Genomic DNA, 19607 nt, shown 5'->3' on the forward strand with positions numbered 1-19607 from the left:
ACCCCAAACCCTGGGCTTTGAGCAGTGGCCTCGCTGCCCACAGGGGGAGGTGGCCATGCCTGCCCCTTCCTGCTTTCCCACCAGCCCTGAAGACTGACTGGGGTCCCAGCCGCGGCACCTCTCTGCATGTGGCACCTGTCCACAGACATAGCTCACGGGTGAGCCTAAAGATGCCAGCAGAGGTGAAAATCAGGTGTTAGTAGATGTTCGTGACCACCCCAAACCCGAGAGAAATCCTATAGTTTTCTCAAAGAGCCGTGGCAGCTAAGGAACACGTAGCCTGCCAGGCGGGTGCTGGGTCCCAGGCCTGCTGCCAGGCTGCCTCCTGTGGGAGACCCCCACCCCACTGTGGCTTGGCAGGGATGTGACCCTCGGGGCGCGGGGAACTCGCTGGCCTCTTAACTCGGCCTTCCTGTTTCCTTTTGAAGGACAATCACGGTAACAGTGTCCACCTGGGCATCTTCTTCATGGGGATTTTCGTGAGGAACCGGGTTGGGAGACAGGCTGTGATGTACAGGTAGGCCTGCTGCACCCCCTTCTCCTTGGGGGGCTCGGGAGTCCCTCATGGGTGTAAGACTGGGGAGCTGGCAGAGCCTGGGCCTCCCTGGCAGAGTCTGGGTGGGTCTCCCCTGGGGGCAGGGCCTGTGCTGAGGCCTGAGGGCGCCCCTACTGCCCCTGGTGTCCGCCCAGCAGGAAGGGCTGAGTTCCAGACTGGATGAAGGGATGGTGGGAGTCTGGAGGGGTGGTGGAAGTCGGGTCCAGGTGGATGGGAAGGTGTGGCCGGCCCTCCTGGCTGCTGGTTATTTCTGCCTCTGTCACTTTTTTTTTTTTAAATGATTTATTTATTTATTTATACAAGCACTGGGTACAGTCAGAAGTGCGGGAGTGTAAGAGAATTCACCAAAGTCAGAGCGGAGAGCAGAGCAGGCAGACTGACGAAATACACTGCTGAGGGGAGCAGCGGGCAGCAGGAGAGGTCTGCGCGCCATGTGGGACCCTCACCTGGTGGCCGGGGATCAAACTGGTGCTGCAGAGGCTGCGGGCAGCTTCACAGCCCAGCGCTCAACTGCTGTGCCACTGAGGAGGTCCTCTGCCTCTGTCACTTTTGATGCAGTTTCCTGAAAAAGCACACGTGTGTGTGCATGTGCACACGTGTGTGCACGAGTAAACACTGGTGGGACCTGCTCTAGGGCTCGTCAGTCTAGTCTGTATTTCAGCACAGACCTATGGATTCTTAGGCCTCGATTCCTGGACACGCACCTCTAAATACATTCCTCCTCCCTGTGAGACAGTGAGGCTTGCAGGAAGTGCCCTTCCAGTTGGGAAATGGGGGGGCGAGGGTCGCTGCATGCAGAGCCCCTCACAGTCGGCCAGAGAGGACGCTGGGTGGACAGCATGTAGGGTCTGTGGCATGAGGGCTCTCGGGCGTCAGGGCCATGGTGCCCCTTGCTCCCATGCCTTGGGAGACGGCTCCCATTCTTTGCGGCCCCACGTAAGGGGCAAGTGTCTGGTGGTGCGGAGACTGCTCCTGCAGCTCAGGCTCCATGTGTGCAGGTGGGGCGACGTGGGCCACATCAGCCACAGCAGGTCCACCATCCTTGCCGAGCTTGCGGGCAAAGAGGAGACGGCCCTCTTCCATACGGTGAGTGCCGCCCTGCCCTGCCCTGGCCTGGGGCCTGCCCCTCTGGCCCAGCACCCTCCTGACTACAGCAGGGAGACTCTGGGGCCACGCTGAGGTTCTTCACCTGTGTGGGCCCCTCCCCGCCCCTGCCAGGTCCTGGCCCCCAGTACCTGGGCACCCGCAGGGGAGCTACGCCTACTCTCACCTGCCGTGGGGTGAACCGAGTCTGACCTCCATGCTGGGGCTCAGCGCCAGGGCTGCTCTGCCTCGACCCTCACCTCATGCCTGCAGCTGGCGTGGGGCGAGGTGCCAGGGCATCAGGGTGGCCCTGCCAAGGGCTGCGAATTTCAGCACCTTTCATGCCCTCGGTGTGTCACACATGCGGCATGAAGGGGTGGGGGGGGCGCATCTAGAGAAGTACCTCCCTGATCCCGCAGGTGCTCATTTGTCCCCATCTCCTCTTGTCCTAGGATGATATCGAAAATGCCAAGTATATTTCGCGGTTGTTTGCCACACGGCACAAGTTTTATAAACAAAACAAGATCTGCACTGAGTGAGTAAACTCCTTCTATGGCGGGCCTGGTGACTCCTGTGCGGCCCTGTGGCCAGCACCCCTCACTCCTGCTGCTCTCTTCACCCCGAGGCCATGGAGGGAGGACTGGGGGCTGCCGAAGCCGGTGAGGCCGTGAGCCCGGAGTGGGCAGTGTTGCCTGTGGGCTGGGGCCCCGACTGCCTGGACTGGTAGGGGCCCTGCTTCATGCCTTCCTGCCCCTGCTGAGTTTGCAGGCGCCCCAAGTTCTGCACAGTCTGTCAGGGACCCCTCGGTGTCAGATGTGGGGTGCACTGGAGTTGGGGCAGAGTGTTGAGCTGGCTTGCAGTGAGGGAGTAGCTGCATCCTCTGCCGGCACAGCTGTGGCCCCCGTGTGTCCTCTGGGGTCAGGCCACCGCGGTCCAGGAGAGGCTAGGCGCTAAGAGAGGGCACGAATCCAGCTGTGTGCTTAATTTAACTGTAGATCAAGGTGATGCAGGGCTGAGGAAGGAGCTTGACCGTGCCCTGGCCTTGGCTGGAGCCTGCCGTGGTGCCTACCGTCGTGGCCTCCAGCTCAGTCGCCTTCCACGCCCCTCAGCAGAGCACGTGGCAGTTGGGGTGCCCAAGGAACTCAGTTTTGTTTCAGAGAACTCCGGGGAGGTAATGCAGGGGTCGAGCTGCATCCTGCCACCCTGTGGGCACATCTGAGTGGGAGGTTGGCGGCCCTGCCCACCAGTCAGACAACAGTGCCTCAGCGCCATCCCAGGCTTTGTCTCCAAGCAATGGGTGAACTTTTCAGACCAGCCCCTGCCTTGCTCCCTGCTGAGCCTGCCGTGGTGGGGTTAGGTTGCAGTGGCGTCATGTAAGCGAACAGCACCTGGGCGGGGACTGGCAAGTGGAGTGGCTGGCCTTGCGGACATACACACTCACCTGCACACACACACACACATACATTCATGTGCACACATGTGCACAGGCACTCACACCAGTCTTTGGAATAGTTTCCCTCAAAGTCACTTCCTGCTGTTCCTTGACCTAGGGGGATATCTTTGATGTCACTGGAATTCTCTACTGGATTTCTGGGAGGGGAATAAGAAAACTGTTTTAAAGAGTGAATTTCACTAGAATCATCTTGTTTGACCATTTTACAGCAACTGTCTTTGGTTAAAATTTACTGGGGATTTGTATTTCTTTTGTACTCTTTTTTTCTACCATCAACAGACATCACATCAGACCATAAACTAAGGCACTTCTGCCTTTCCTTCCTGTCTGTATGGACATGCCCCTCTTCATGCTAACCCAGCAGGGGATGTTTCTACCAGCACACACACATGCAGCCACACACGTGCACATACCACCCATACATGCACACAGCACACATGCCACATGCACATGTGTACACACCACACATGAGCACACACTGCAAGCCACACATAAGCACACACTGCAAGCCACACATAAGCACACACCACGCATATGCATAGGGCATACACATGCATACCGCCTGCATGGTTGGTCCGGTGTGTGGTACTGTCTCGCAGGCTTACACTAGGCCCAGCTGCCCCTGGGCTCCACAGAGCTAGCACCCTCTCAGCAGCCACCCCCTCCACAGACCTCCCTGCCGCCCCTGACTCTGAACAGCCAAAACTGAGGTTTCTGGACGTGCTGCTGGTTGTCATCTGCGGATGGAGCTCCCAGAGCAACCCCGGGCCCCGTGACACTGTGTCCAGCCAGTTGTCAAAAAACCCAGGTCGCCCTCATCTCCCTGGTTTCATAAAAGGTGCTATGTTACCAGAGGCAGGAACCTGAGTGGCAGCAGGAGGAGAGCTCTTCCCGCGGAATTTTCGCTTGACAAAAAGCTCTGTGGGTCTGGATTCTGCTTTTTTTATAATTTCGTTGAGGCCTGTGAAAAGTTCTGACTCTCAGCATCTATTGCTCAAAGGCACTTTTGATTTCAGTTCTCAAGAATGTATGACCGTCTTGCTCCCTCTCATTTTCATTTCTGCATTTTAAAAAATGTATGTTCATTCTCATTCTGGAAAAGACCTGATCCAAAATTGGTGTTATCTGTCATCTTAGTTCAAAGTTCCTTTATATTCTCTTGATATCTTAAAATAGCCTCTTAAAATATTATAAATGTAAATACAAAAATAGGAAATCTATAATTATAAGATTTACCAATATAAAAATAAAAACATGAAATTTTTTGGCTGCTTTGGTCATGAAAGGTTTGACATAAACAAAAAGATACAAAGGAGACACTTTTTAAAATCCCTGCAATAAGAGTGATGTTTTTCCATGTTACTTCCCTCCCAGTCTCATTCTAAGCTCATTCTCCTGTGAGTCTGAAGCACTTACCGCAAATATGACGTGTGTTCTGAACATTGTGAAAATGAACTGAGAATCAGAACAGGAGTCAGAATGTCCTGAGCTCCCCACCCAGAAATGAGTAAGGGGGGTGCTTGCCAGCTGACCTGCGTTTTTCCCACCTTCTCCTCTTATCCATCTGCTCTTTTTGATATGGAAACATGATAATGACCATCCTCATTTTCTCACTTTCCATGCAGACAATCAAATTCTCCACCCCCCATCAGACGCCAGCCCACCTGGAGCCGGTCCTCACTGGTTTGTATAAAATCTTCTTCATCAAGTTTGTCTAACCGCAGGGAAGGGAGGTCGGGGTGACGGGGCATTGGGACCAAACATGACCTGGGGGGATGCAGGCGGGCATCATCTGCCAGGCAGGTGCCACGCATGCCCATGTGTCTGGAGCTGGTCCTTGCACATCTCCACTGGACAGGACTCATACCCGAGACGGTAGCCCTGCCATGGCCAGTAGTGTGTGCCTGACCTTGCTGCCTGCTGTGGGATCGCTGGTTGTGTAGACCTGTCTTGGGTTATTAATGCCTGTGTTGCTTTTACGTTCACGGACATGAATGGAGCGTAATAAACTGGTCAGGAAATATTTTCTAAATGAGCACAAATGGAAGGGTCTGGTTGGTGGACTCAGTGGAACATTGGATAGGAAGATTAAGTGCACATTTTCTGAGGCCAAGGAAATTTGAATCAGTTCCCTTTTTTTTTAACTCTTCTGTGGGAAACATGGGCCTCGTCTCGGTGTGTTCCTTTGCAGGCTGTTTGGTTCTCATGACTGCATAAGGACAGTGTAATTGACTGAGAAGAGGTGGTTCCCTTGGAGTTTTCAAGCCATCTTAAGCCATAAAATTCTCTGTTCTTAGGTTATAATTTTTTTATACAAAAGCCTTTGACTCTAGGTGGGATCTTTTTGTTTTTCTAGATGAACAGTTCTTGGAGTTGATAGGAGAATAAAATTGACATTTTCTTCATGTACAAAGTATGTAAAAGACAATTTTCTTTTAAAAGGAAGTTTTGAGGAGTTTTTTTTTTTTTCCCCCTAGAAAATGCATGTTAAAATTCTAGAACTGGACCACGATGTCCTGCTGTAATAACTCCCTTGTGGCCGGCTGGGCATTTTATTAATCGTCTATTCAGCTCTTGGGCCTGGGTTGGACGCATCTCTGGGGCTGTTCCCGAGGAAGCCAGTGGCTTCGCCCAGGGCTCCGCTGCCTTTGACAGCTCTTCTTTGTCACGTTATTTTCTCTTTCCCTGCTGTAGCGTGCACACGACTTAAATGTGAGATGATTTCTCATTTCTCTCTTCATGCCCCACGGAGGCTCGATGCTGTAAGGCGCTCTGTGACCCCAACCCGTCCTCTTTATCTCGAAAAGACCCAGACTTTCCTCTTGCGTCTGGACGGCCACAGTCTGCCGGAAGCAGATTCCAGGCCTCCTTTTTGTCAGCCCCTTAGGTTTAAACCATTTTACTAAGACTTCCTTGGCGTGTGAAAGAGAAAACTTGATAACAAGGTTATACCCTTTGGCTTCCTTGCTGATAACGAGGGCTGCCTGTGTCACAGCATCTAGGTTTTGTTTTTTTTTTTTGTCTTAGCAGGGCTGGAAAGAAAGTGAATTATCTATTGAAAAATGGACAAAAATGAAATAGATGCTAGAACCTGAAATGGTGTTTGGAGAATGCACATAAGTCAGTTTATAAACGGTCACTTACTTACTGAGTTGTTTTTTTAAAGCAGAGCTAGAGATTGACTTGTTTTTTTTTTTTTTTTTAAATCAGAGCATGAGCAGCCAGGAAGTAGCTCTGCCTTGCCATGAATTTCTTTTCCCTGGTAGCGCCCCTCCCCTTCTTCTTGGTAGGCCTCAAACCTGGCTCTTCTGTCCAGGAAAAACTGAGTTGAATCAGTATTACTAAGAAGAGGGAAAATATTTTTAGTTCTAGTGCAGAAGCCAAGCTGAAGGGAGGTTGGGGAATATTTCGTGCTTTTCTGTGGTGCCCTGAATTATTTCTTACATTGCGCTCAAGCCTTCATTTCTTTTCCCTGGGTGGTCCTCAATTTTTGCATCATGGGTCTTCACTGCCTTCCTTATCTGCCTTTTGATGCTTAAGTATTAATTGGAGCAGAAGAAATAGTTGATACATTACTTACCAGCTTGCTTTCCCTAAGGGGTTCTGAGAAAGTGTGACCCCTGCTGGCTTTGGGTTTTTTGGTTTTGCCTTGATCTCAGAGTCTGTCCTAAAACAGTAGCTTAAAATTAATACCCATAAGCCTAATGTTAAAAGAATCAAAGACACATATAAGCGATTAACCCATTTGGTGATTTATAGGCTTAAAATGTTTTTATTTGTTGGCATCAGGTAGACTGTCACGCAGAGCCCCCTGTATAAGAGGGGCCGCATTGGCTGTGGGGGTATGGGGAGGAGGTGGCTCGGTGGGCAGCGCTGGGAATGGGGTGGATGCCTCTGTGGCTGGGGCTCGGCTGTGCTAGGCGGCTGCCCAGGTGGAGCCCCTGTGTTGTCCTGGGGAGGCTGGTGGAGCAGAGTCTCCGTGGGAGGTGGATAGGGTCTTGCATGCTCCACACAGCGGCTCTGCTGTGGGCGCACCTGCAGGTGGCCTGGAGCACCACTCAGTGTCCTGAGCCTGCGGTGGCTTCAGGCCGCTGTCCCTGTGGCTGACGAGACCCTGACAGGCCGCAGACTCATCTATCCTAAAGTCCAAGCTGCAGCAAGGAGCCAATTCCAAACAGGCCAAGTGCAGCCCCCTCACTGTTACTGTCCTCAACTGCCCAGTTCTGAGTTACTTTTTCGAAAAAGGAGGTTTGTGGGGTGTGAGGGCACAGGACTGTGGTGACTGCTTGTGGCCGCTTATGCTGTTTCCCCTGAAATTGGCCTCTTTGTCCCTCTGTCCATCCCATCTTAACCATGCTGGTGAAGTAGGGGTGCCCCTCTGGGTGGGCCAAGCGCTGTCCCTGGGACGTGGTGACGGGGGCCGGTGGTGAGCAGCCAACCTCCAGCCTTTCCGCCCTGTTCAATTCCAGCCCCGGCAGCAGCCCTACATCCTGCCCCCCATGCACGTGCAGTGCAGCGAGCACTACTCGGAAACACACACCTCGCAAGGTGAGTTGCACTTCCCCGAGGGGGGCAAGGGTCAGGACAAGTCAGGGCTCCTTCCCCTCCCCTCCCCACCTCTGGATGACCCTGACCACAGCTTGCTGCTTGCCAGGCAGAGCAAGTTCCCCCAACTGGGAGAAACACTTCCCTGACTTGGTTTGAGAGGGAGCTGGGGGCAGACAGTGAGGGAGGAGTGTGGGGAGCTGGTGGCAGGGAAGGCAGGGCCCCGGTGCTGGGGGAGCCCACAGAAACCTCCACCCCCTCCAGCCATTGCTCCATCCCCCCAGTTGCTCCATCCCCCCACTGCAGGTCTTTCCCCTCTGAGCAGAAGAAATCTCTTGACTCCCCTCTCCTCCCTAAATGCTCCCCTGCAAGATGTATGACAACCCATTCAGATAGTAATGGCAGTGGCAGCCTCCGGGAGAAGCAGCTCCTCTCCCAGTTGCCCTCAGCTCCTGCTCCTGTGTCCCCTCTCTTGCCCCTTGGGAACCAGCCTCCTGGGGCTGTTGCTATTTCCAGTTTGCAGATGGGGAAACTGGGATTATGGAGAGGATATTGGTGGCGCTGAGCTGGGATGCGGCCCACAGCTCCTTGGGGCACTAGCCACAGCTCAACAGCAGTTAGCTGAGGGGACAGTTGGTCCTTGAGTCCATGCCAGCTCAGTGTCGGCATGAAAACAGGACCCCCAAGGCTACCGCATTGAATCACATGGGGATGGCACATGCCCACGGAGGTGGGGAGTCACCCTCAGGCAGCCCAGGCTTGCAGCTCGGCTGCCCTCTGCTTCATCTGTGCAGACGGGCAGTGTGAGAACAGATGGCACTAGCCACAGCAACTGTTCTGGCCGGAGGTTGACTTTCTCAGGGGCGTGTGTGTGTGCTCACACGTGCCTGTGTGTGTAAGGGAGAGGACACCAATAGAGCACCAAATGTGAGAAACCTGCCTTTTATCTCTTGGGGACCTCTGTAACTCATTTTTCTGTGAACTGACCTCTGTGGTGAGACCAGTTCCCGAGGAGCGTTTCAGGCAGTGGCTTACAGAGCTGGCCTTGCCCTCCATTGGCGGCCAGGTGGGATGAGCGGGCACGTGGACTGACCTCATGGCCACACTATCGCCTGTGTCCTCACGAATGCCAGGCACCTCTCGGGCAAAGGCCCACCCCCACGGCAGTGAGGAAGGTCACTCCAAGTGCAGTCACTTTAAATCTGTTCAGGTTCTCAACGTCCTGGTGCAAACGTCCAGCCTTCTTGCTGGACCCCGAACAGGACAGGGCTCTCTGACCCCAGGGTGTTCTTGGTGCCCGAGTTCAAAGGTTGGGCAAGATGGCGAACGTCCCGGGTGAGCTGGGCGCCAATGTGCAGCTCTTGTGCTTAGCGTCACACTCCCTTTTCCACCCACTGTCCCTTCTGTGCGTGGGCCTTGCCAGGATGGTCCCAGGTTTCCTGTGGGATGTGCAGGGGGGAGGTCGTGGTCTCACTGTGTGACCTCTGTGAGCCTGAAGATCCCCCGGGAGTGTGAGGACAGCGGGGGCTCACGAGCCTATGCTCCCCTGCAGACAGCATTTTCCATGGCAACGAAGACGCCTTCTACTGCAACTCCCACAACAGCCTGGACCTCGGCTACCTGAATGGCGCCATGACCAATGGCAGTGTGTGCAGCGTCCACAGCGTCACCTCCCTCAGCTGCTCCCAGAGCTTCGTGCAGGCATCACCTGTGTCCTCCAACCTCAGCATCCCCGGCAGTGACATCATGCGGGCTGACTACATCCCCAGCCACCGGCACAGCGCCATCATCGTGCCGTCCTACCGGCCGACCCCTGACTATGAGACCGTCATGCGCCAGATGAAGCGGGGTGTGTTGCCCCCCGACAGCCAGAGCCAGTCCCTGCGCAACCTCAACCTCATCAACACGCAGGCCTACAACCAGCCGGAGGAGCTGGTATACAGCCAGCCCGAGATGCGGGAGCGGCACCCCTGTGCTGTCCCCTACGGGCCCCCTGGGGGCTATGGCCACCGGCTGGTCGGCCCGCCCGAGCGTGGGGACCCTAGGCGCAGCACAGTGTCCAGCAGGCGAGGTGTCAGTGCCATCTCGCACACGGTGAGCACCCCGGAGCTGGCCAACATGCAACTACAGGGCACTCACCCCTGCAGTGCAGCCCACGTGTTCAAGAACTATCTCTTCCGGCCACCCCCACCCTACCCCCGGCCCCGCCCCGCCACCAGCACCCCTGACCTGGCCAGCCACCGGCATAAGTATGTCAGTGGCAGCAGCCCCGACCTGGTGACCCGCAAGGTGCAGCTGTCGGTCAAGACCTTCCAGGAAGACAGTGCTCCGGTGGTGCATCAGTCCCTGCAGGAGGTCAGCGAGCCCCTGCCGGCCAGCAAGCCCCACGGGGCGATGGACAAGCGCCACAGCCTGGAGGTGATGAGCTGCATGGTGCGGGGCATGGAGGCCATGACCCTGAAGTCACTGCACCTGCCCATGGCCCGCTGCAGCGCGCTCCGGGAGCAGGGCCCCCCTGAGGCAGCCCTGGGCAGCCATGGAACGCCGCCCCCGCCTCGGCACCACCACCAGAAGACCTTCTCAGCAGCCACCATGCTGATCCACAGCAGTGACAGCGAGGAGGAGGAGGGCGCCCCCGCAGCCGTGGCCCCTGTCTCCACGCTCCGTGAGAAGATGGGGTACAGCGCCCAGCTACAAGCAGCCCTGGCACGCATCCCCAACAAGCCCCCCCCGGAGTATCCAGGCCCCCGGAAGAGCGTGAGCAATGGGGCGCTGCGGCAGGACCAGGGCAACCTGCCTCCTGCTGCGGCCAGGGCCCAGGTGCTGAGGCTGGGCCCAGCCAAGGTGGCCAGTGTCGCTCGGGCCGACCAGCTGGCTGTCAACGGGTCGGCGCTGGGCCCGTCCATCTCAGAGCCCGACCTGACCAGCGTGAAGGAGCGGGTGAGGAAGGAGCCGGTGAGGGAGAGGCCAGTGTCTGAGATGTTCTCGCTGGAGGACAGCATCATAGAGCGGGAGATGATGATCAGGGTGAGTGTCCCCCATCCCAGGGCGCTAGGGCACGCACTGGGCTCCCCCTGCATCCCTCCACTCCTCCTTGCACCCTAAGAGGTGGGCTCGTTTTAGGACCCCCAGAACAGCTGTAACTTCAACTTGGCTTGGAGGGAGTTGGTTTCAGCTAGCTAACTGGCTGGGGCAGGGGCCCCAGGTTAAGCGGCCAAGCTCCCTGGTTTAGACACACTTGAAGAAGGTTCTGGGCCTGACATGTTCCACCTCGTTTGGGTGGTGCTTTCCAAGGCCAGCAGGCCTTTTAGACAGGTGCTGTAGCTCTTCCAGCAGAGGGGACTGGGGTGCAGGGCCAGGAGGATGGGGGGGAGGGGCTTCCCAGCTTGGAAAATGTAATTCTTGGGTGGAAAGGGATTTTCAACATTTCCTTACCCCAGATCCTGGTAGAGAAACTCAGTGTTGAGGCCCTGTCAGCCGAGCATTCCTGGCCCCTGCAGACTTGGTTTTTATTGCTGCACATGTGGCATGTAGCCCCCACTTGGCCCTGGCGCTGGCCTCTGCATAGCACCTCCGGCATTACCGGAGAAACCAGGGTCCCTCCATCCACGTCCCTCCCATCCCACCCACTTGGATGGCGACACAGAGCCGAGTCTGCCCTTTACTCAGCCAAAAACTAACTGTCAGCACCATTCTGCTGCATCTTCCGCTGCACTCTCCCCAAATCCTATGTACTTTAGAGTGCTGAGGCCACTACCTCAGGCTGAAACCTGTCCTTTCTCAGGGTCAGGAGGTCTTGGTGAGCCAAGGGCCAGGCAGGGTGGTCACTGGGCTGCAGTACTGAGGCCAGATGTTTTTCTCTCTGCAAGAAATTCCCAGACACTGTCCAAACCCCCTTGCCACAGTGGCTTCACACTTGCTGGAATGGCTGAGGACAGGCCTGTCTAGAATAGGAAAACGAGTGACATGAGCCACGTGGGGCTGGGAACAGGTGCTGTGAGGACTTCCCAGCTTGCTAGCACTCCTGGGTCCTTGTCTGTTGGGTGGGGACTCAGCTCTGCTGCCTCTGGGAGACAGCTCACTGCTGGGGACCCCCCCAAAGCCAGAGCAGGGAGGTGAAAAGGACAAATCAGATCTTTGCAATATTTGTTTTTTGTCTCTGGCAGTAAGTTGGTGGGGTGAGCGGGGCTAAGAGAAATAGTTTGTCACTGAGGTTTCAGTCACCCCAGGAAGGACAGGCAAGTTGCCTTTGGCCTGAGGCCCGATTGGGTCACCTTGTAGAGCAGGTGGGCTAAAAGCAGAAGGAATCTGGGGAAGTGTCCCAGCATCATTTTTCAAAATGGTTGCTTTTCCAAATTTGGGGCCAAACTGAAACAGATTCCCAGGAAAGAGTTGAAGGGGAAAAAGAGTCACTCATGAGAATCAGGAGACAAAATCCTCAGCATTTAGACCCAAACCATCCAGCTCTGCCTGGGAGGAGAGAGCAGGGAACTCTGAGAGAGCTGATCTCGGGGCTGAAGGTCTCAGGTGCCTTCACGGCTCACCTCTGAGAGGTCCTTCTGGTCCAGCTGATGTGTGAGCAGCCACTGAACTGAGCGTCCTGTTGCAGCCTCCCCTTCAGCGTCCAGGCTCTGGCCTGGCTGGGCAACATGGTGCACACACACAGGGCGTGACCCCAGCCCCGCCACCACCGCTTTCTGTGTCATCTGCCTGCTCACGCCCCTGGGCAGTGACATTCTAAGTGATGGGATAAGAAACACAAACCTCAAGTCTTAAGAAGAAAGCAGGAGTGAGTGTCTCCCCAACCAGGGCAGCAGGTGCATCTACAAGTCAGCATCACTGCTGTTTGGATCTCACGTCCTAGACTAAAATCCCCGCTTGGTGATTGTCCCTTTGTCCTTCCGGACATGCCCCCCTCTCCCCAACATCACCCACCTGGCTGCTGGAAGTGCGTGTAGGGAGAACAGTCCATGCCTTGGTCAGGTTCAGGGCCGGAGCCAGTGGTGGACCTACTGACTAGGCCCTGGCCCACCGCTCTGGGCAGCCATGCAGGTGGCGATAGAGCTGCCATTGCCAGTGTCCCGGGCAGTCCATGTCTCTGCCCCCCACAGCCAGGCATGGCCAGGTGAGACTTGCCAAGGTCTCTGAGGGCCATGGTGCCCGTGCTTGGGACCCTCTGGACGCACCATGGAGGTCCATACCTGGGGGTGTCACCTGGAGGCCCAGGCCTTGGTGTGAGCAGCTGCACTCAACTGTATTAGCTTTCACTTTGGGGCTGACACCCCAAGGACCCAAGGTTCGCTGTTGGATTGACACCCCTCGCTGTAGCCCCAGAACGGAAACCTGAGGTTTCTGTGCCCCATTTATGCTTCTGGATCTCAGCAACACAGTAACAGTTCAGCACCTTTTAACCTGCGAAGAGACCTGCCGCTGTGAGGGGCTTGGCTTATCCATGAAACTTCCCCTACTTGGTTTCCCAGAGAGGCCCCCTTCCCCAGACTGCCTCACGTGCCTGCAGCTTCTGTCATCCTGTGGCAGCGCGTACTTGTAAGGGGTCTTTGATTTACTTGTTCACCCATCCATCCCTCCATTTTTAAGAAATGCAAGTACAGGAGTCCTTGGAGTCCATGTACTTGGGGCGCAGTGGGGTTCCTGGGGGGCTGTGTCTGCATCCGCCTGCCGTCATGGCAAGCGTCTGCATTCCTTGGCTGGGGAGTTGCAGATTTGGGGAGATTAAAACACATTCCAGCATTCGGCGGGTATCGTAAACAATGAGAACATGCCTTTTCTTGCCACAAGAATCTGGAGAAGCAGAAGGTGGCGGGCCTGGAGGCACAGAAGCGGCCGCTGATGTTGGCAGCGCTGAACGGGCTCTCTGTGGCGCGGGTCTCGGGCCGGGAAGACAGCCGAGGGGATGCCGCCCGGGCTCCTATGGACGAGCGGGTAAGCCCCATGCCTGTCAAGCCTGTGACTCACCCTGTGGCCCCAGGATTCCAAAGCATGATCGTGCCCGAACATGCCAGCCCTGGGACTTGTTGGATGAATTAATCCTTCCTTGTGAGAGCAGCCAGACCTGGTCTGTGCTGTGTGAGTCCAGCTTTTCCGGCACTTGCTGCTGTTTTGCGGGGTTGCTGCAGTGATCTGTGTCTGAAAGGGGGGCTTCCCCGGGGGCCTACGGGTTAGTCTTAGCGCTGTCACCCCAACAGCCTGCATTCCATTCCCGGACAGGGAGCTAACCCACAGGGCGCAGCAGACCTCTCCTGATGTCCCTGTCTCCCCACTGCTCAGCAGTGTATTTCAGTGGATCCGCCTGTTCTGCTCCCCACTCTGTCTCTGGTGAATGCTCTCATCCCCGCATCTCTGGCCTGTACCCCAGTTCTTGTATGCATAAATAAATTTTTTAAAGAAGATTAAAAAAAGGCAGCCCTGCCCAGCCCCAGGCCTGGGCCAAGTCCTCTTCTCTGCCATGGTCTCCTGACCTGCAGCGCAGGGGATGAAGCTGCTACCACTGCTCTCTAGGCTCTTGGTAGAGCTCCACATATTTGCAAGTGGTTGTTTCACCTGAGCATTATGGGATTCTTGTGCTGTGCTGTCCCCTGGCTTATAAACAAGGCTGGTTTATAAATGTTTGATTGATGCATTGTGGGAATTGGGTTTTGAAAGACAAGTGAAGCGACGTGCTTGTCCTCTGGGTGTTAGAGAGATGTCCCTGTGGATCCTGGAAGGAACCTGTCCATGGGTAAGAAGTGGGCCGGGACACTTAACAGTGCTAGTCACACCAGGGTTTTAGATTTCTGCCAGGACAGATGAAGTCTTCAAATGTTGTTGGAGCCAGATGGGAGTTTAGAGGGTCATTTCACCCAATTAATACCATATTAGTGTCATTAACAGTTTGACCATGGGAAAAATGAAAGGAGGGGGAACTGTATCCTTATGGGTACAGAACCGTGGGCCAGTAGTATTTTCAGGTTTAGCTTAGTAAAAGCAGCTCCATGAGTGGCGAAAAGGTGTTTGGATAATACAGATTAACTAACACTATATCAGCTGGAATTTTAACGAATCTGTTAATACCAAATATAATGAGTGCTGAAGAATTTCAGTCCTATCCTGCTCATGTAGATTTGTTCTGTTTAAGGTCTGAGCAAGAAGGAAATGGGTTATTGGGTCAGAGGAACGAGTTGTGTGCCTGCAGGCAGACTGAGGAACAAAGCCCTTGTTAATAACAGAGGTCGGGGATTTCGTTGGCGGTTTTCGATCAGATGACTCAGGGAGCTGAAGGTGACTTTCTGTTGCAGTTCAGAACCCTGAAGGAGAAGTTGGAGGACGGAATGGTGTTCACAGAATATGAGCAAATCCCAAAGAAAAAGGCAAACGGCCTCTTCAGCACGGCTGCACTGCCCGAGAACACCGAGCGCAGCCGCAGCCGCGAGGTGGTGCCATACGAGGAGAACCGTGTGGAGCTGGCACCCACCAAGGAGAACAGCACAGGCTACATCAATGCCTCCCACATCAGGGTGAGGATGGGTGGGCTGGGGGGCTTGGGTGCTGCTTCTGGATGAAAATGCAGGGAGGAGAAAACACCCAGTGACAGACAGGTGTCTGGGCCACACCCCAGGCCCAGAGGGACAGTTCTTGAATGCCTGCACTGCCCTGGACCTGCTGGAAGGGCCAGGCCTCTCCTGCCAGGGCAGGGGGGAGGCGTCGAAAAATCCTCAGGTCAGCTGTTCTTCCTCATTACCGGGGCTTAACTTCTCTTCTGGATTATAGCGCTCCCTGAAGCCCCAGGGAAGACACGGGACTGTCCCTTGCCTCTGTGACTAGCACAGGACACCAGGCACAGGCTCTGAGTGGCTGCCGTTGCTGGGTGTCTCGCCCCAGGCCTGGCTCTGTGTGGCTCCAGGAGCTGCACGGGTGAGGCAGAACCCACAGAGGCGTGTCAACATTGAATCTTCCACGTCGACGAGGTTGTCCATTATTGCAGCCAGGACATTTGTGAATGTTTCAGATACTTCACCCTTCATGTTTCAGTATTTTGTGGACTTTGAAAGCCATCAGCTGAGCTCATCCTGGTCAACGTTACAGGCAGAGGTGTGCGAGCGTGCGTGCAAATATTTCTGAACTACTGGGTTGTCGGAAAAGACATGACTCATTTTCCAACAACCCAACAGCTTACCTTCCTCCATGTCCCTGCCACCAGAGCTTTCTTCAGTGTCACCATTCGCTCTGGCCTCTGGAGTGGGAGAGTTTATTCCTGCATTCATGAAAAGCACTCGATTCAGGATGTTTTTAAATGATACGAGACTCATACTAATAGTCCCTTAAACCCTACATCACAGTGTTATGAACCATTGTCATCTCAATAATAAACATACATACATACAGAACATACATTAATACAAAAAAAATTCAAAAGTAAAAATTTTTGAGACCATTCTAAAGTTACCCCAAAATTTTAAAGATAAAATAAAATCTGCCATGATCAGTCACCCCAGAGAGCTGCTTCTGGGTTTGTCCAACTTCTTGACCTGTTGCTTAGTTCCTTCCAGCTTCTGCAATAACAGCCAGTTGCAGGGGTGGATCTGTCCGGCCAGTTCTGACAGAGGACAGGAGCGGTGTAAGTAGATGGGGCGGGGATTTGGTGCAGAAAGTGCAAAGTTATTTCCATATCAGAAAGTCAAAGAAATGGGAAGGGGCAGCCTTATGGGTCACATTGCTTATTTTCTTCTTATTGGCTTGAGAGTGAGCACTGAGACAAGGCCAAGTGACCCCAGTGGCCCCAAGCAAGCTGGCGATGGCAGCTCCTGCGGCCAGGATCTGGAACGTGCTTGAGCCTGGTCACAGCCACACAGCTGCTGCGTGATGGTGACATCACTGTGCCCACTGTCCTCTCCCTAGGGTCGTGTCTCCTTCACCATGTTTCATCAGCCCTGCCTCATGGCGCTGCTGGCAGAAGCTGCCCCTCCAGTGGCCGCTGGTCCCTGCAGATCCAGGCGCGTTTCACAGGCCCTGCACTTGCAGAAGCTTGTCCGGCGCTTTGGGAGGAGGGTTGAGTGTCTGCCAGTGCTGGGCCCTGGGTTCCAAGCAGCCGTTAGCACAGAAAGGAGATTTATTTGCTCCAGAGGTGGAATCGCATCTGTGTAATCTACCTCGGTAGCACTGGCTGTCGGTTTTTGATGGAGTTTTTAATACTCTCATGTCAATACTTGGATTGTGCCGAAGGCCCCAGGCAGCAGCATCCTCGGCAAGTGTTCGTGGTTCCTGTAGGTTGGGTGCCAGAGAGGCTGATGTTGAAAATACAATTCCATGGTCAAGCCAGACTCCCAGCCCGCAAGCATATGACTAGAGTTCTCTCCCGCCAGCACCTTGAAAATGGATTTTGCTTGCCAGCATTGATCTAAACATTTCTTGTGTAATGAGACAATAACAGACGTTGTTTTGTTTGCATCGAGTGAATGTATGGTTTCATAAAATCAATGAGGGGGAAAGTTTCAACCCATCATTGCTTCATTTTCCAGAACTCTCTGAGGTCTGCACTGGTGGTGTGCAAAGGGGCCTGGCTTTGTGTGTTCAGGCACAGGGGTGAAGGAACCCCAAGAAGGCCCACAGTCAGTGAGGGCGTGGACTGCAGCCTCGGCCACTGCTTCATGGCGATCCTCCACTGGGCAGTGCCCTCTGGCAGCCTCAGCCGCATGCCATGGTTTATCCTGCGCCACCACCTGCTGTTTGGTCAGCTCTGCAGCTGGCTAAGTTCCTATTGACCTCCTATTAGTACTCACAATACCTCCACAGTAGGGGGTGTCACAGAGTCACAGGCTCGGGAGGCATAGGACACACTTCACATCAGACACTGCTGCAAAGCCCTGATGTTCCGTGGCCAATGTTTTTGTGTTTAAAAGATGTCATAGACCCATTTCACAGATGAGTCTCAACACAGCATTTGGGAGTGAGGGCGCAGGAGGCTGAGGTGTTTCTGGAACTGTGTGGTCTGCAGTGCAACTCGTGTCTGTTTGCAACAGCTGGATGTGCAGACAACCTCTGCCGGAGATGTGGCCACAGCGTGGAGAAAGACAAGATGCCAACATTCACGCGAAATGGAAGGTGTCTGGCAGTGACGTGTAGCCAAGCAAGTCAGGATGACAAAGCCAAAGACTGGACATTTACGTGGTAGACAATTTGACACAGTAAAATTCTTAGAGAAATTAGTGGACATTAATAAACTCAGTGAGGGCTGAGGTTGAAGAAGGGCCGGGGGCAAAGGGGCAATGGGAGGGTGTTGGGGAAAAAATAAAAAATAAAAACAAATACTATTTTGGTACAAATAAACGAGGTTCCAGACAGTATCTGTGTCATGCCGTACATGTGTCTGTGCATGTATGTGTGCGCACGCGCGGGTCCTTACTGTGTACTGTGCATATAGCTGCTGTGGGTGTTGGACCCGAGACACTGGGCATGTTTCAGAAGGCCTGAGTGGTGAAGACTGTCCATCTGAGTGTGCCCCTGGCTATGTCAGGTCTCAGGGGTTTGATGATGGCCCCTGCCCACGAGGCCCTTGCTTTGCCCAGGCTGGGTGGCCTGGTCTTGATCAAGGGGAGCCTGCTCTGGTGCGCCACTCACTGGTGCTCTCCTTGGTTGCAGGTGGTGGTTGGCGGGGCAGAGTGGCACTACATCGCCACCCAGGGGCCCCTGCCGCACACGTGCCACGACTTCTGGCAGATGGTGTGGGAGCAGGGAGCCAACGTGATTGCCATGGTGACGGCAGAGGAGGTAAGGGGTGTGGCCAGTGGCCCTTGCTTGGGTGTGGGCGGGCCGTGGTGTTCAGGTGGGTGGCCCGGCTTCCCTCCTGCAGCGCCCCTGGCCTGGCACTTCCCGGGCCTGTTCTGTCTCCATCTAACCTCACTGCACAGACTGGGATCATATCCAAAGATACCATCTGGTTCCGTCCCCCATTCATCCAGATTTCAGCTCTTCCTCTGGACTGAAAGTGTCCTGAACTAAAGGGGAGCAGAAAGACCTGCTTTTTTGCCTACCAACTTACTTTCTTTTGCCAAGCAAGCGATTGGAGAACCCTGGGGCGAGTTGGCTCACATGCTGGTGCTTGTCAGCTTGGGGGGCCAGAAGCCTGCTCCTGGGGCTCTGTTCTTTGAGGAAGAAAGTGTCTTTTTCTTCCTTGCCAAGTCCGGCACCATTTTTTGTTGTAACTGAAGAGTCTGTGTGGGCTCTGGGCCTGGCATCTCGGCCTGCACCTTGTTCGCTTCTGGGGAAGAAACCTCGTCTTACTACGTCCTCAACTCTCACTCGACCCTCTTCTGGGGTCAGTTGAGGGCCTGGCTTCCGCTGTCTTTCCTGACAGTAGGGGTCATATATGTCCTTCCTGACAATCTCAAGGTGAGGGAGTGATGAGAATTAGGAAGGGCTTGTTCCCTCTGGTGGTGGTCTGGCAGGTTTGTGAGAACAGCCCAGGGCACGGCTGTGGTGGCGTACACCAGTGTGTGGGGCCACTGTGCGTCTCTGCACTGGCCTTTGCACAAACAGTAACTTCTCCGTGAGACCTCACAACATCTCCTGAGGGAGCCGCTCTACTTCCTGGGTGTGCCAAGCTCGGGCTGCAGACAGGCCAGCCAGGCAGAGCCCTGCCACAGGGAGCTGGGTCCTCTGGGAGGCTCAGTGACGGGTAGGAAGGAAGCTCCGAGAGGGGTGTGTGCTGGGGGAGGGCGGGGAGCAGGGGGGCCATGGAGGAGCGTGCAGCAGCTGCCCCCCAGCAGTTGCCTTCAAGCTGAAAACTAAGTGGCTAAAGGCCAGTCTTTCATACAGAGAGTAAAGCCCGGGGCTCCACAAATAAGAGGGGTGGCGAGTTTCTAGCTGGAGAAGGCTCACTGATTCAGGGCAAGGTTATCTGCATTGCTCCATCACATGGTGCTTTATTGGGGAGCCTAGTCCAGGAATCTCCAAAGAGCCAGTCCCCGGTGCTGG

The 19607-nt window shown here is 54.7% G+C and overlaps 1 protein-coding gene across 3 annotated transcripts in view; it reads left to right on the forward strand.

Moving 5' to 3' along the window:
* Window positions 1-19607, forward strand: part of PTPN14 (protein tyrosine phosphatase non-receptor type 14) — a 143358-nt gene that overhangs the window by 109644 nt on the left and 14107 nt on the right. For all 3 annotated transcript variants that reach the window (XM_037496802.2, XM_037496803.2, XM_037496804.2), the window contains 9 exons: window positions 429-517; window positions 1555-1642; window positions 2092-2174; window positions 4718-4775; window positions 7562-7640; window positions 9190-10664; window positions 13437-13580; window positions 14933-15151; window positions 18273-18401. In XM_037496802.2, the coding sequence (XP_037352699.1) occupies window positions 429-517; window positions 1555-1642; window positions 2092-2174; window positions 4718-4775; window positions 7562-7640; window positions 9190-10664; window positions 13437-13580; window positions 14933-15151; window positions 18273-18401 (2364 nt within the window). The remainder of the gene's footprint in view (window positions 1-428; window positions 518-1554; window positions 1643-2091; window positions 2175-4717; window positions 4776-7561; window positions 7641-9189; window positions 10665-13436; window positions 13581-14932; window positions 15152-18272; window positions 18402-19607) is intronic.

This window comes from Talpa occidentalis, unplaced genomic scaffold (assembly GCF_014898055.3).
Source record: "Talpa occidentalis isolate TD23 unplaced genomic scaffold, MPIMG_talOcc4v2.1 talOcc4.8, whole genome shotgun sequence".
Taxonomy (NCBI): Eukaryota; Metazoa; Chordata; class Mammalia; order Eulipotyphla; family Talpidae; genus Talpa; species Talpa occidentalis.